The following is a 16,854-nucleotide window of genomic DNA, read 5'->3' on the forward strand; positions in this document are numbered from 1 at the left end:
ATCACTAAGGGGCTGATTTACTAATCCACGAACGGTCCAAAGGTGTCCGAATGCGTTTTTTTCGTAATGATCGGTATTTTGCGATTTTTTCGGAAATTGTCGCGACTTTTCCGTAGCCGTTATGACCGTTTCGCAAATTGTCGCAACTTTTTCGTAGCCTTGGCGCCAAGTACGAAAGTTTCGGATTCATTCAAGCTTCAGTATCATGACTTTCCTTGGGCCAGGTTGGAGCTGCAGAGTGCCATTGAGCCCTATGGGAGACTTTCCTTGGGCCAGGTTGGAGCTGCAGAGTGCCATTGAGCCCTATGGGAGACTTTCCTTGGGCCGGGTTGGAGCTGCAGAGTGCCATTGAGTCCTATGGGAGGCTTCCAAAATCAAGCAAAGTCTGAAAGGTTTGCCCGCTGTTTACGAGCGCTCAATACGAAAAAGTCGCGACAATGTACAAGCAAATCGCAACGGCTACGAAAAAGTTGCGACTTTTCGCGCAAGTCGTAACGGCTACGAAAAAGTCGCGACAATTTACGATAAAGTCGTAACGGCAACGAAAAAAATCGCAAAAAATACGAAAAAGTCGCAAAATGTTCGTTTCCAATCCGAATTTTTCTCATTCGGATTCGAATTCGTGGATTAGTAAATCAGCCCCTAAATGTAATGCCTTAGTAAAGAAATGCTGAATGGTATTTAAGACAAAACTTCAATACCCAACCCAACATGCCAAAGAGCAGATGAAACTAGGAAAATGTTGTTTATTTGTTTATTTGTTAATATCACCACATTCTGACCAAGTAGAAGAAAGTGATTACTAGTTTTATCACCATAGTTGGCACAATGGAACATGTAATCTTAATTTATGAAGGAGGGGCATCAATAAAACAAGCATCATTCATGTGCAAAGAAGTTTGTAGTTTATGGCAACGGTTGCGTGGAGTGGTATAAAAGAGGCCATGCCACAGTTTGCTAGGGTGAATGCAGCTATGGCTTTCTATAAATGAGTTGTGATGTTAAAAGGACAAGTATAACCCTTGGTCAACATGAATTTAATGAATAGGGCTTGTAATAAACATTTTTGCCTATTGTTTTAATTAGGAAATATCTACAGTTTTTTAAAATTTCTTGAGCTTCACAAGGAGACTAAAGCTACTCCATATTTGGTCCCTATGGGTACATAATTAGATTACCATTAAAAAAAACCCTTCCTTCGCTATCTGCTGTGACTGTGTTGTCACAAGTCCATTATGCAGGAGAATTATCTCTGCATTGGTATTAACCTAGAAAAAAAAAGCAAACATGGAGTAGCTTAACATTTCCCCATTTAGCTTAAGCAAGAAAAAAACAAAATAAAAGTATATTCGGCACAAGCCCTATTCACTGAGGTCAAGTTGAACAAAAGGTATACTATCCCATTGCCTCTCAATCTCCTTTATGAATACTAGGTCCCTAATATAAGCTTAAATCTAAGCTACAGCAAGTAATGTCTTGTCATTAGCAGCAAGTAAAACTATTGTGTGAACACAGATATTTATTTAACAGAAAACTTATAAACTAGTCATAGAAAAGATAATTTTTCCACTAATTCAATACGTTTTTTTTTTAATCAGACTGTATGATTGCACATGTGTTGGTGTAACCCTAGAAAATTGTAAAACCACTCTTCAATAACTACAACAGAAAACAAAACACTGATTCAAATGAAAACGTGATGGTCAGCATCATAGCAAAACTGCCTCTGCTTATGCCTGGCGGTCCTATGCCTCAGCATAAGCACTAAGCAAATATACTGTTGGCACTGACTCTGCACATGACTTGCAGAGAAGTAGCCAAATGACAGCACACAGCAGGTGTTGTTTCCTCCTTAGTAGCCATTGTGACAATATGGCCAACAAGAGAATAGGTTTAAATAATGGCCTGCAAAAAATAAAAGTGAGCCATTTGTGTTGCATCTATCTGTACTATTCCCACTATGTACATACATCCCATATTATTACTTGCATACCTTGGCCTTAAGCAGTATCACAGTGCCACCCAAGACGAAGAACCCAATGCACTCACCCCCATAGACATCACATGCTTAGATGTTGGAAAAGGTTGCAGGATTGCTGGTATAGAGATCACAATTATGCTTAGGTAAATTAAAAAAAAAAAATCTGCCCCTAGTGTAGTGCCACTTAACCACTATATTCTTGTGGAAGTGCCCCTGGTCTTACAAGAAAAACTGTAGAATAACTCCATGTTAGAATAAGCATCCTAAAAGCTGGAATTATAAAGAGGATGATGTTATAATAGAATGTTATTTTAGCACATTTATTAAGGCAAAACTTGGCGGACAGTGAGGGAACACAGACATGTGTAATACAGAACATCAGTTGGGAAATCTCTCAATTAACAGCTATGTGGATGAGCTTTTGTGATTAGATTTGCGATTACCAGGCTAGATCATTCTAAAAATGCGGAAGCTGTCTCAGAAATTAAGGTCGGATTCATTCCCTAGTAGTTTTGGCAACTGATTACAGATCTGACCGTGTTTTTGCTCGGGCATGTTTTGTCCTTCCCACATTTATACAGCTGGCGCTGGCATGCAGTCTGGTTTCACATCAAGCTTGAAAAAAATGCACCATTTTATGATCATCGTTGCTTATTATAAGCTTCTGCAGATCCTTGTAAAAGTGTAGATCCTTTAAATGCACCAGCAAACAGAAAAGATCTGCAGAAGAACGCTGGCTCTCACTTGCTGCATTAATTTTATAACTAAGAAAAAGTATACTTGACTTATAAACACAGATATAGCTCACCTCTGTATCTATTTAGGACTATAAAGCAGCTTGAAAAAGGAAAAATTGAAAAAAAAAAAGACAATTATCTTGTACTTTTTTGAAACTTGTGACACATTAGGCTTATGGTACCACTGTTTCTCTAAGTAAAAAACCATAGTGATCTAGGTTTCCTGATGATATCAGCTATCCCTTGGCCTGAGAGGGAAACATGGTGTATGTGTCAAACACTGCTGCTAGTAGGCAGGTATCTCCAGTGTCGGACTGGAATGCCAGGGGCCCACCAGAAAATCCTAGACCATGGGCCCACACTCCAAACTATTTTTCATTCACTTCTCACTCAACCTCTATATATTCATAGTTTTTTTTAATCTTTACATACTATAATCTATTCTTCTTAATATTTAGTCTCTTTGTTCCCATAAAGAAATAGGGCATGTCCATAAATTAGGCCAAATTGTTAGAATCAGGTGGGCCCACTGAGACCTGGGCCCACCGGGAGTTCTCCTGGTATCCCTGTGAGCCAGTCCGACACTGGGTATCACTGATACCCACCTAATGCTAGGAGCATCTGCCACAGGTAAGGCCAGTTCCCATTTAATGGAATGCCAACTGTCTGTCAGCAGAAGGATTTCAACTTAATTGCTTCTCCCTGAGAAGGCTGCAGCAGTCACAAAACCAGTGTGCCATAGATCCTAGAGCAACTTGCCAGAAACAGCATGTATGGTATGTGCTGGGGAGGTGGGTTTGCCAATGCAAGTTACAACATTATGCATCAGTTCATTTAAAAAAAAAAAAAAAAAAAAAAAAAACTCACTACATAATTCAGGGTATTTTAGAGAAGACCCTGGTCTACCGCTGCAATACCCAGATCTACACTGACAGAGATGGTAAGTCAGGGTTATTTGTCCCATGTAGAACTTGGAACATTTAGTAGATAGGGAGTCATAGGGGCACATTTACTAATCCACGAACGTCCGGAAAGCATCCAAATGCGTTTTTTTCGTAATGATCGGTATTTTGCGACTTTTTCGTGAATTGTCGCAAATTTTTCGAGCTCAATACGAAAAAGTCGCGACAATTCGCGAAAGTCGTAATGGTTTTGAAAAAGTCGCGACAATTCACTTAAGTCATAATGGCTATGACAAAGTCGCGACAATTCACGAAAGTCATAATGGCTATGAAAAAGTCGCGACAATTCACGAAAGTCATAATGGCTATGAAAAAGTCGCGACAATTCACAAAATTTGTAATGGCTATGAAAAAGTTGTGACAATTCGCGCAAGTCGTACCGGCTATGAAAAATTCGCGACAGTAAGGAAAAATCGCAAAAAATACAAAAAAGTCGCAAAATGTTAGTTTCCAATCCGATTTTTCCCCATTCGGGATTCGGATTCGTGGACTAGTAAATCAGCCCCATAGTGTTGTTCTGTCTGGAAAACCTTCAAAATGCTAAACAAAATGGTTTGTTTTTTTTGTTTGTTGTTTTTTTTTTTTTTTTAACAAAGTGGGCGAAATATCCAATTTGCCATATATTCAATATCTAAATGATTTGCACATGATTATGTAATTCATAGTGGTCAATAGAGTCCTTGGGCAGCCACTAAAAGTCTCTTGGATACCAAAGCTAACCTATGGAATTTCAGCTGGACAGCACCACCTGGTAAAGAAAACCCATCATCATGGGTAGTCAGTCAGTGTAAAACAAGGGCTATATCAAGGCCTGACCACAGAATATAATCCTTCCAGGATCTATTTCATTTGCTTCCTTTGCAAAACTATTGTAGGACACCAATGGTTTTTGCAATTTAAGCGGTAAACCTCAATTATGAGCTTGATAACCTATCATTACTCTGAAGCCTATAATTTCCTTAAAAACAACAAAAAACAAACTTGATAACCAATATCCAGGTCACTGAAGGAAAAAACAAAGTAGTTCATTATGAATATCATCCGGAGTGTCTCCAATTATCAGCTCTAAACATCACAATACCATTACATAGCACACTACAGTAGATTTACACCAACTTTATCTCTCAAAGAACTAGATACTATCAGGCCCGGACTGGCAATTTGTAGATTTTATCAAATGGCAGAGGGGCTGCTGTAACAGTCCATAAACAGTCACTATATATTGGGCTGGTGGGGGGAGTGTTTGGGCCTGGATACTCATTAAGTCATTTAATGTCCTCATAACAAGTCAGACTGGCATGTTGAGATATATAAGACAAAAAGTTCCACCAGCACACCCTTACCTCCTCCAACACTAGACTTGGTGGGCAGCCTAGAGAGTCAGCACTCTCACAGGAATCCAGCAAAAAATTGACTGGCACAGCGAGTGTTATGCAAGCAGGACGTAGCCCCTGCGTATTTAAGTGTAGCTTGTAGTTGAAGTAACTTTTGTTAATCTCTTTTAGTGGTTTCTGAGAAACTGGAAGTTTTCAAATTTGTATACGTATAGCAGGCTTTTGGCTCAACAGCTCTACTTCAAGCTCAGAGTGTCAGCATCATTGTCTATGCACTTCCTTTTTAGTCAGTTAACCCTATTACAGTCGAGCTCCCATATGTAAAAAAAGGCAGTGTTAACTTAGGTACAATAAGCCAGAGCAACAAAGATGTTTGTTTTTAAAGGCAGGGCACCAGGAAAAAACTTGGTGGGGGGGCCACAGCAGGTAGTCCCATGGGGGGGGATTTTAGGATAAAGGTACAAATATTTTGAACCCTCCATGTTTTGCCTGTGGGAAACTCGGTACATTAGGTTACAGGGTTACAAGCAACATTCAGTACATTAGGTTACAGGGAGTAGGGGTCTTGTTTTGGCTGCTACCTTATAGATTCTATAATATTTACACGCACATTTATATGGGGCTTCTCATCGGCAGATTATTAAATTAGCATACATTAACTTTCAAAGGCATATTATGGCAATGAATGCAAAGGAAATCTAAACTCAAAATTCTTTATAACTAAACAGAAAGGATGTAGGGATAATACAAATCCCTTGACTCAAAAATAGGGAGTGCAAAGAAAGAGAACTACAATATCCTGCACAAATAGCTCCCGCATGTACATGCTCCTTAGCACTCATTACCGCTATGCAACTTCTGACCTGGACAGCTATACCACCTTTAGGGGCATATTTATTATGCTGTATAAAATGAATTCGTCAAAAAAACGGTGTAAAAAGCTGTGTAAAATAAACAGAGAACATAGCCTTTTGAACGCCAAATTTGACGCCGTTATTTTACGTAAGTTCCAGCGGAAGAAAAAAGCGTAAAAATATTACGCCAATTTTACACCGTTTTTTACGCAGCAAATCCTGCCGATGTGTGGCACATTTTCTCGCTGTTTTTTACACAGCATATTAAATATGCCCTTTAGTGTAAGGAGGGTTTTTCTTTATTCTGACCATAACACTTAGTATAAAACTATTCCCCTTAGACTAATCCAAATTATTGCCATTTTTTTAAAATTAGTTATTAAAATCATCCATGTCTTCCACGTCTTCACAGATATCACTGTTAAAAATATATAGCGCCTCACTTTTTTAACCACATATTTATTCTTTATTCTAAGAACTGAAATAATGGTTAAAAGTCCTGCTGTAGCTGCCAGTTTTCTCAGTAGGTACTCATCAACATGTAACAGACCTGCTGGCTGTACACATTTCCAATTCAGTACAAATAACCCGGAGAGTACACATGTTCTCAGTGAAACCGTGTAATAATTTATTGAGACATGTGATGGCCATGATGCCATGTAAGCCAATTAGCAGGGAAGTCATTTTCCTGAAGCATAGACACCATCATCACATTTTACTGGAATTTTCCAGGATCCAAACTAGCAGTACTAAGAATACTATTTTACAATAATTTATTCAGTGGGCCATTATTCAGATGCGCGCCTTGATTGGGCTGTCAACTTGTGGAGAAAGTTAATAACACTACCATAAAGTATTATTACAAGTGGAACCAGTGTAATATGGACTACGTGGTAACACTAAGAACAATCCATAACCCCACACTTCCCAAATGTTTCCATTTAGGCTCATTGTTAATTACAGAGAAAGTTCATTGGTCATTTACGTAAATGTTAAATCAATTTACTTTGCAAGACACAGCTACCCAGACAAAGGAATTTTAATCATTACCTGTGTTATCACCACAGTATCCCTTGTAAATATTTCCATTTAAATTTTCTGCTTGCTCCATGTCAGAATTCAGGGTCCAGCTAGCTTATTAAAAAACTGGTAGGCATGAAATCCAACTTCCCACTTGATCTGAAAAATAAAATGAAGAAGCAAAATTAGTAACACAGACATATCAACAAAGTATGGTGACTAATGCACTCATAGGAGATGGTAACAATATTGTTTTGATATAACATCAACAAATTGGACACTGTTATTGGATATGCTTTTATTTTACCTTTGATGACTTAGTATGATCTTTCAATATGCTGGAGGTGAATATGAGAGGTAGTTTTTTTATTTGTTTAATTTGATTTTCAGGTTATTATGTCAGGAAAATGCTATAGCTTAGGTATATAAACAACAAACCCATCAATGGAATCTAACAAGTACCATCCATTAAATAGACATAATAAGAGGCAATACGTTTGCACAGGAGTTATAAGAAGTTTGGTTTTAAACAACTGACCACTAAATTCTACCTGCTGATTGGTTGCTATGGGCAACTACTCCTGGGCAAACTTAGTATCTTTTATTACATAACCCCATAATGCTATCATAGATGTAATAATGAGTGTGATTACATGAATAATGAGATGTAAGCACAAATACCTATTCAGAAAGTAAATGACAAGAAAAAACAGACATACAATAATGTACATTTGCAAAGGGTCAATATTCTCAGTTTTTTTCAATGTAAATTTTACTAAAGAACAACACATTATAGACCACAAACTAACAAATAAATACCAAGAAGTGCCATATGGTGGCAAAAAAAAAATCTATCAGCGTACAAGAGAGCCAACCTGTGTAACAGAACAGAAGTGCAAGGCGATATTACAGATTTCTTTCCTCTGTAGGTTTCTTATAGTGCGATTTGTGTTCTCAACTCAGTTATATGAACTGTTTTATACTGACACCGTGAGGGCTGGAATGCAAAATGATAGATCAATAGTAAAATAATTTTAACTCAAAAATATACTAAGCTGATCTGATAAAATGTTTCTCTCTGCTAAATACTTTGCAGTCTGTTCTCAAGTATACACTTGTATTATTGTGCACCTATCTAATAGAGAGTAAAATAACTGTGGATGAGCAAATTGCACAATATCAATCAGATATCTGGCAAGTCAGCTTGCCAAACACACAGACATTGGCAAAAAACATTTTGGACATATATTTGACCAACACATCAAGTTGGTTGACTGTTTCCTGCTATAGCAGACTCTACTCTATCACTAGATGTTGAAATGTTGTCGGGGTTTAATTCACCACAAGAGCATTACTGAGATTGGACACAGATGTTGGCTGATAAATCCAGCTCACAGACATTTACAGTTAATTGACAGGCATTTAGTTGGGAGGAGCCAATTCCACTGATCAAACCAGTCAAATTCCTCCACCATCTCAGCAAGTTAATTCTGTAACAAACTTTATAGACATATTTGGGTAGCTACTTGCCTATGGAAATCAATCTTCACTTCTCGTGTGGACATTGCCTTCATAGACAGTTTGGAACTTCGTGTACAAGTATTCTAACCGAACACATTATGTATACACACAAAATTATTTAGGAAAAATATTCTGAATAATGTATTATTTAATTTAATGTAAATAAGGTTGTATGAACTAAATTATGTTTTTGGAATCCAGCCTATTGCCATGAACTCTGTAGCTAAAAAAAGCAGCAAGGTTTATTGGAAAGACTGATGTGTTAGGTCAGATTTGTTAGATATAGTTTCACACATACATTTTCAGATGTCTATGGCATGAATTGTGGAGTATAAGTTGGTGGGAAGCCCAACAACTGTGCTATGATTTACTTTGAAAATAATTTGCTTTCTGAATCTTGCCAGCAACGGGTGTCGACAAGATACTGTACGGCAATCTAAATTAGTGTTTCAGCTGATAACTGACAGACAGCATATTGTGCTAATGACTCCAAATAACTATAGAATTGGCCCCTGTGCCACTGGCATAAACACAGTTTTTTTTGCTGTCTTCACAATTTGAAGAAGAGCAGCTAAAGACCAATACAAGTTTTTTTTCTAAGCAAAACAGTTTTACACAATTGCAAATAATGCCACTCTTATTTTGCACCCTATTGTATGGTGCAGTTGAACCCCTTCTATTTTGCCTTCAGAAAAACACCATTTGCAAATGGAATATTAGGACAGAAATGTATCATTAATCCTGCTTTGGTTTTCCAAAATATGTCCCTTTATATGCTAGCAGTTTCAACCTTGTCCTAGCCTCCAAAGTTTGAATACTTTGCAGCCCGAACCATTGTTTCAGACTTGCACAGCCCTCCTGTAAAGTTATAATCGGCTGTGAAAGGAAAATAACTCATTTGGATCATGAGACAGAAATATTAAAAAAGATAGATAAAGAAAGTCAGAATAACCAGATCTTTATGCTTACCTATAGCCTATATTGTACATAAAATCATATTAGTAGAAAACAGTGCAGACAGTTCCACATACCCATGTTAATTCTCCAATTAGATCTTTCAGTAACCTAATATGTTTTATACTGCTAAGACAAAAATGCAGTTATGGTTGGTTTCATGTGCATTTTAGAACAGTTTCACTCAGGGCTGTGTAATGACTGCCCTGGTTCAAAGAGATTGAATATATTAAACTATAAAGCTACATCTAAATCAATCATTTATTTCCTTACACTGGAATCTTTATAAAGGGACCCAGGCTCGAACGCCCACTACAGTTTTGTCTTAACATGCTAGTGTCATACCTGCATGCTAATGCTGGGATTTATTGTATTGTGGGCAGGAACATGCTGTGACTGGCTCAATGTTATTGCCATTCAGTCTCAAATTTTTCTAAGGTAGCAGGTCTTTATTTTTGTGGGAAGAAGTGCATGGGAGTTAAAAAGAGAGAAGAAGGCACACAATATTATTGCTACAAAACCTTGCCAATGTAGCAGAACAATGAAAATGTAAGAATGAGAAAACCAATAGCAGTGCCCATTCTGTGCATAAAATGAAGAAATCCCTGTGATGAAGCATGTATATATTTTGCTGCCTTAGGGATGTCAAGGTTTTAGCCCTATGGTTCCTGGAAAGTTTCAGTGCATGCTGGAAGTAGTAGCCGAGCAGCAAGGCCATGAGTTTGACATATTAAGTTTCCTATATGTAGGGTTTGATACGCTTTTTGTTTCAAAACATTATATTGTGCTGCTTGCAGTACACTGACCTTGCCAATTTGCCCTTAACAGCATTGGGGTCCCTAGCACCACTTGGATTGTCATGTGGTGTTGAGATTTTATAATAAACATAATTGGTGAGCAATGCGTGAGAGCGCAGATTCCCATTAGTGTTAATTAAATTCCCCTCTCTTCCTCACTCCTCCATTCCCACACTTTATGCTTGCAATTTATTAAAGAACAAGTGCCACAGAAGCAGCCCCTTTATTACTTCTGCTTCTAAAGTAAACATAGCCTAGGCAGCCAGGAGAGACAATTAGAGTATACAGAGTATTAATGGGTAGCTGTATAACTTACTTAGCTTAGCAAGTGTTGCAGATTTCCTACTAAATTTAAATAAGCCGCACAACTAATTTACAATAAAATATCACAGAATCATGAATCAAACACGTAAGTTTTATTGTCTAAATGTATAGAATTTTGTGCAGCTGGATGGCTTATTCTATTGTTCTAGAAGACAGGGCACCCATATATATATATTGTAATTTAAATGTAGGTATATTTGTACAATGCAAGCTCACCTGGTAGCACTGCACATGTTGGATGAGGATAACTATAGAAAGAGGGCCATTTTCCACACCTGCAGCATAACTGGGTATTAATGGTAAATAAGTGAAGTAAATACAAGAAATTACTGTATATCAAAGGGACACATTTTATAGAGCTGGCAGAATATGATAACTGATGGTATGAAAAAAAGGTTGATGAAGAAGAACAGCGAACATCCATAAACAGATTAAAAGCCAAAATTATTAACAGTGCATGGCACCTTCCTAGCAAAAAGTAGTTGCCCCCTTTTCCAGTCTAAGAGTAGAGCAGTTCATTTTTTTTCCTGAAGGACCATAGAGTCATGAGCAACATACCCATATTTTAGGAGCCCCTAGAACCTATCACACTACTGCTTACAAACAACTAAATGTAAGAGGGAAGGGCTTTAATACTTAGAAATAAGAATTTTGTGTACCTTAAGAACCCATTTTTAATTCTGCAGATTTATTCTTTGAATTTCTATCACAATACATGTCTCTATGGGCCCTCCTCCTAGAATTCCATAAGTAAAATAAATAAATCCTTTGCAGACGCTGCTGAGTACTGACTTGCTAATGGGAAGGTTTGAATTCCAGCACACATGCAAACATGTCTAACCTATACAAAAGTTGTATTACTTTGTACCACAGGGTACATTCAGCCGGCATGGGCACAATGGCAGCCAGAAGGTAACAGACAAACCTTATTTGCCCCATACAGACTCTGTAGGCAGCACCTCACAACTAAAAGCAGAGGAAAATCATTAATTTTACATTGGGTATTTTTACAGCAGACCTGTGATGAGGCCTCCCTCTTTCCTTCAAAGAACAACACATTCTACAGGGGCTCTTGTTTAAAATAATATTGGCAAGAAGAAGGTGAAAGCTGAATATGTTAGGAATTTGCATTTTGCTCACTTGTGTATAACGAGGGACATGCACGAGAAAGAACCCAATCCTAAATCCCAGACAGATAAACACGCATGCATCATAGAAGGGTGACTACACAGTAGCAGTTTTAACATCACTAAAATATTAAGACAACTAAGTGGGTGAGGCTGAGCTTAGAGGTCATCTTTCACCGCACATCCATTGATAAAGCCAAAAAATGACAGCAAGAGCCATCTGCTAATATTTGGGTAAAAACTAATAAGGTTAAAGGAGGATTTTTGTAAACTTAAGATGCACTACTACTATAGACACACACAAGTTTTATCATATGACTACAAAGCCTAAAACATATGGATGTTGGCATACAAGCCATCTGCAATTGCATAGATTTCAGATTCTCAAGGGACTGGATTTCAAAACTTGCCAGAATTCCTAGCATTAGTACAGGTATAGGACCCATTACCTGAAAACCCGTTATCCAGCAAGTGCCGAATTACATTAAGGCCATCTCCCATAAAGCCCATTTTAAGAAATAATTCATATTTTTAAGATTTCCCTTTTCTTTGTAAATAAGCTGCATGAATCCTTATTGGAAGCAAAACAATCCTACTGGGTTTATTTAATGTTTAACTGATTTTTTAGCAGACTTAAGCTATGGTGATCTTTATCCAGAAAACCCTAGGTCTCAAGCATTCTGGATAACAGATCCTAAACCTGTATTCCCTCAAATATTTAACATCATTAATTATTTACAGCAGCATTCTTTAATTACAATGTAATATACTGTGGCTATGATTAGAAAAGATTTATTAATGTATGTTAAATGTATATTCAGGTGCAGAGTATAACCTATATCCCACGCTGTTGAATGAAATCTTCATTTTGGCCAGCAGGGAGCAGAATGTGTTCAATGAAAACTATATTCTGTTTTAACTAAACAGTGTAAGGTTTAACTGTATAAAATCAATGTCTTTCCTGGCACCCTTGTTGAGTATTAGCCCAACCTTTAAAGGCATGCTGTTACTGAAATACATAAAGGGTTCAATTAGCAACTATAAAAAGTTATTTAATAACAAAGTAATTACTAATCCAACATTATGTATGTCTTAGGACAAGTTTAAAAACCAACAAAGTGTGGGAGTAATGTATAGGAGGCACAAAATGTCATACATTATACATGAGAATAAAAATATATTATCAGGCACACCTTTTATTCTTCTAAAAGTGATGTTGCTATGCAGTATATAAACAAACTGAGTTTATGAATTCTAGCATGTCAACCAATCAAATTTTGCTTTTTTTTTGTTTTACTTGCAATAAAATAAAACTGCCCAGGTAAATATTTTTCCAGTACAGATATCTAGGTTGGAAGTAAGGGAATAAGTCTCCACAGTCATTTGCAATGAGTTGGGACCCTACAGAATTGCATCCACAAAAAACAGAACTTACAAAAACTGTGGAGAAGGCCCCCAACCCAAGGGGGCACAAAAGGAGTCACAGGAAAGCCAGCAAGAAGCCCTTTTAAGTGTGTTTTGTCAAGGCATATACAAACTATTGTGACCAGTTGTTCCATCAGGTGGTCAGTGGGTTATTTACAAACAGGCTCTATCAATTCACATCACATCTCATCTCAAATCAAAACCAAATCATTGATTGCAAAAAAATCAAAAACACAAGAAGCACTTCATTATTATTTCATATGAAGCTGTGTGGGACTGTATTTTGAGCTTGTGCCCTATTTTACAGCTAAGAGAGTTCTAATTAGGATGTTTTCACCCTTTCGGTACAACTTGCTACCAGTAAACAAACACAGCAGCATGAATCAAAGGGAAACCAGGAACTGAATAATGGCAGCACCGTAGATCTGACAGCATGTGATGCTAACAGGGGCCATATTTATTATGCTATATAAATTAATCAACACTGGATTTAAAGTCTGATGCTTTTATTGTGTATATTATTTTGTTTCTTTTCAATAACACATACAGCCTTTCTATGGTTAAGTAATACATTCCTGCTCAACTTTACACATCTACCTGGACTCAAATGCTTCAAGTTTTTTTTCTTCCCCCCCACTGCTTCTTAACAGGGGCTCACCTCTTAACCATGGAGTTCTTCTGCGATTCCCTTTTGTATTTATTGTTGCTCATTTCACATGGCTGCCCAAATAGCTCTTTAAGTCCTTGGGTATAATTTACTTATTAACCTCAAAGCTGATGCCGCATGAATTGAGCTAGTCACTATCATGGGCAACTAACCGCTCCAAAATGCCTTTCCACCTGCAACAATACGAGTCGCCAGTGGAAAGGCCTTCGCATCACTTCGGTTTTACGAAGTCACGCAAAAAATTATTAATGGGGTTATACACTAAAAAATTACTATTCAATATGTGAATGTACATTACAAGTTACCTTTAGGCCATATTGATCGTTTTTCATTGATAGGGATGATTTTGTAAGTAATTGTTATTTGAAGTTCCTAAATCTGTCCCTTCTTAACCTGTCAGTTATAGCTTCTAATGCTAATGGACTCTTGCTGCACAAATATGGCGGCCCCCCCATAGAGATCATGGGGGGGATCAGATTGATAATGTGAAAGCATCAGGCAAATATTTTTATGGCAAAATTATAAATAGTCATTAGCAAAGCCAATTTTATGATAGATGTAAAAAAAAGTTTATTTTATGGTGTCAGTGTCTCTTGAAGTCACTCTATAAGGGCAAAAAGTTGCACCTCATCTTTCTATACAAATTATTCCTAAACTGTGGTGCTAACCCTGATTGGGAGCACAGTGGCTAGGTGTGGTTCAGTGTAAAAAACAGTTGAGGCGAGATTTTGGGAAAATGCTCTTATAGAAAATCCCAGAATCCAAACATTAGGATTAGTCAGTTTGGGCAACTCTTGTTGTAAGCACGTTTGCTGTCTTAGATAATCTTTGAATTTTGGGTGAACTGCTGTTACAAAAATAGGGCTAGTTTACATCTGCAAGCCAGCTTGTGCTTTTCCCCACTGTCAGTTGCACCCAAAACCATTTTCATTAAAGTTTGCACTTCTGTGTAGTTGCACTTGGTGCTACTCAGTGTTTTCTGCCTTCCATTCTGAATTAGGCCCTTCAGCGCCAATTGACACATGGGAAACCTGGTGCTGCCACCTCCTCCTGACCAGACAGTAGCTCCAGGGTTCTCTCAGCACCTTACATCAATAGACGCAACACACTTCAAAAGAATAGGGCACACACATCATTTGCATGCTATACACCAGAAACCAGACAGATTTAGAAAATATTCAGTGCAACTGCACCCAATTTGTGAAGAAGTACACGTGGAGTTGCATGCATTTTGCAACTGTGGAAGGCACAGGGCAATTGCTTAAAGATAATTGCCCATTTGTGCCTGCAATGATGCTGGAATTCTGGGTGAATTATGTGAAAAAACATGCGCCTTAATGTTTTTATGCATCTGTGAGCCAAGGGGGAGAGGGGTCAGATCAGATGTTGGACCTTAATGTAGTGCTAGGGAACTGGTGTAACATATTCCACGTATTCTATTCCACGTGTACTCCAAACTATTTTAAATATATATCATGCTATTTATCCTAATCAGCATACAAATAACTTCTACTTAAAGGAACAGTAACACCAAAAAATGAAAGTGTATAAAAGTAATTACAATATAATGTACTGTTGCCCTGGATTGCTACAACTGGTGTGTTTGCCTCAGAAAGACTACTATAGTTTATATAAGTAAGCTGCTGTATAGCCATGGGGGCAGCCATTCAAAGGAGAAAAGGCACAGGTTACTTAGCAGATAACAGATAAACCCCCATTATATGGGGCTTATGTACAAGTTATCTGCTATGTAACCTGTGCCTTTTCTCCTTTTTTCCAGCTTGAATGGCTGCCTTATATAGTAGCTTTTCTGTAGCAAAAACACCAGTTTTTTGCAGAGCAACAGTACATTATATTTTATTTACTTTAAAACACATTCATTTTTTGATGTTACTGTTCCTTTAAAGGATATACTAACAGTTTAGACATGGCGAGTTTCATTAACTTTCCTTGAACTGCTGGCCGTGAAGCTGTATTAAATGCAAGCAATTGACCTCTGATCACATGCTGGTAAGAAAATTTCATGTTTAAGATTAGCAAGTCAAATACACGTAACACACGTACCTAACTGCACAACGATTGAGGAATTAATATGGTTTTAAAAATAAAGGTGGATTCCTGCATTATGCTTGCTTAGCTTCCACTAAAACAGACAGCAAGTGTACTTTGATATACAGCTGTCACAAGCTCTTAGGTTTGTATTGCAGCTATCAGGGTGGATTTGGAATGGTCTGATTTATGAGAAACACACTAGAGAATGCAGCTTTCACATAATGCCAACATAAACAGCTGCTCTCATTAAGTGAACCCTGTGAATATTCTATGTTACTTGGCAAAAAATGAATAAGCTCATAACTTACATAAATGCTTTCTACATCGCTTAACTCTGCCCCAACACATTCATCCTACAGACTGTGGGAACTGATTAAGTACAAAGTAACAACACTTTATGCAGATTATATGGTTGGAAACCAAAACGTACTAACCCAAAACATAAATAAATGATTCTATGCCAGCAAGTAAATGAAATGTATGATTATTTTAAGTGATGCTATTAAAATCATAAACCTTTTCAAACTATGTAAATGCTTACCTGAAGCCCAAACGTTTATGTATGTGCTAGGAATACAGCACAGGCAGTGAGATGGAATATGATTCCAGGTTGACGCTTCAAATGAAGATCTTAAATACGGAACTGTGGCACTGGTTTGCTTCTAAGTTTAGCTGTAAGGTATCCCACAGGCAAAAATTGCTAGGCTATTCACAGACGATGACAGATACACTCTTTGGGCTCCAAGAAGCAAGGAAGCAATGATTCTACCCTTCTGTGACACCCAGTCAGGGATCCCAAACATACGGATGTGAGAAGGGAAACCCAAAAGGTGACTTCCTTTCTGGGTCACAGTGTTTGTATCTGGACCCAGCTGGTGGTATTGCAGGACATTCCTGTACAACTACTGCTCTCCTTTGTGAAGGGACTTCAAAATGCACGTGCCACTACAAATTCTAAAACCTTCACACTCTCTGGCTGTTCATTAACAGGGAAGTGTAGCAGCAGAATGGTATGTCAGTGATTATGCACTATGTGCCCTGGAGAGCTCAGCACAGAACACACCTTTCTGTTCCTTAGAGCACGTCTCAATGACACTTG

The 16,854-nt window shown here is 37.7% G+C and overlaps 1 protein-coding gene across 3 annotated transcripts in view; it reads right to left on the bottom strand.

Annotated features, from left to right (window-relative positions):
• Nucleotides 1-16,854, bottom strand: part of kank1 (KN motif and ankyrin repeat domains 1) — a 117,580-nt gene that overhangs the window by 48,240 nt on the left and 52,486 nt on the right. For 2 of the 3 annotated variants that reach the window (XM_012964011.3, NM_001128640.1), the window contains 1 exon segment: nucleotides 6,919-7,047. In XM_012964011.3, the coding sequence (XP_012819465.1) occupies nucleotides 6,919-6,979 (61 nt within the window). In that variant the 5' untranslated portion in view covers nucleotides 6,980-7,047. 3 annotated transcript variants of the gene reach the window in all.

The sequence above is a fragment of the Xenopus tropicalis genome, chromosome 1 (genome assembly GCF_000004195.4).
Source record: "Xenopus tropicalis strain Nigerian chromosome 1, UCB_Xtro_10.0, whole genome shotgun sequence".
Classification (NCBI taxonomy): Eukaryota; Metazoa; Chordata; class Amphibia; order Anura; family Pipidae; genus Xenopus; species Xenopus tropicalis.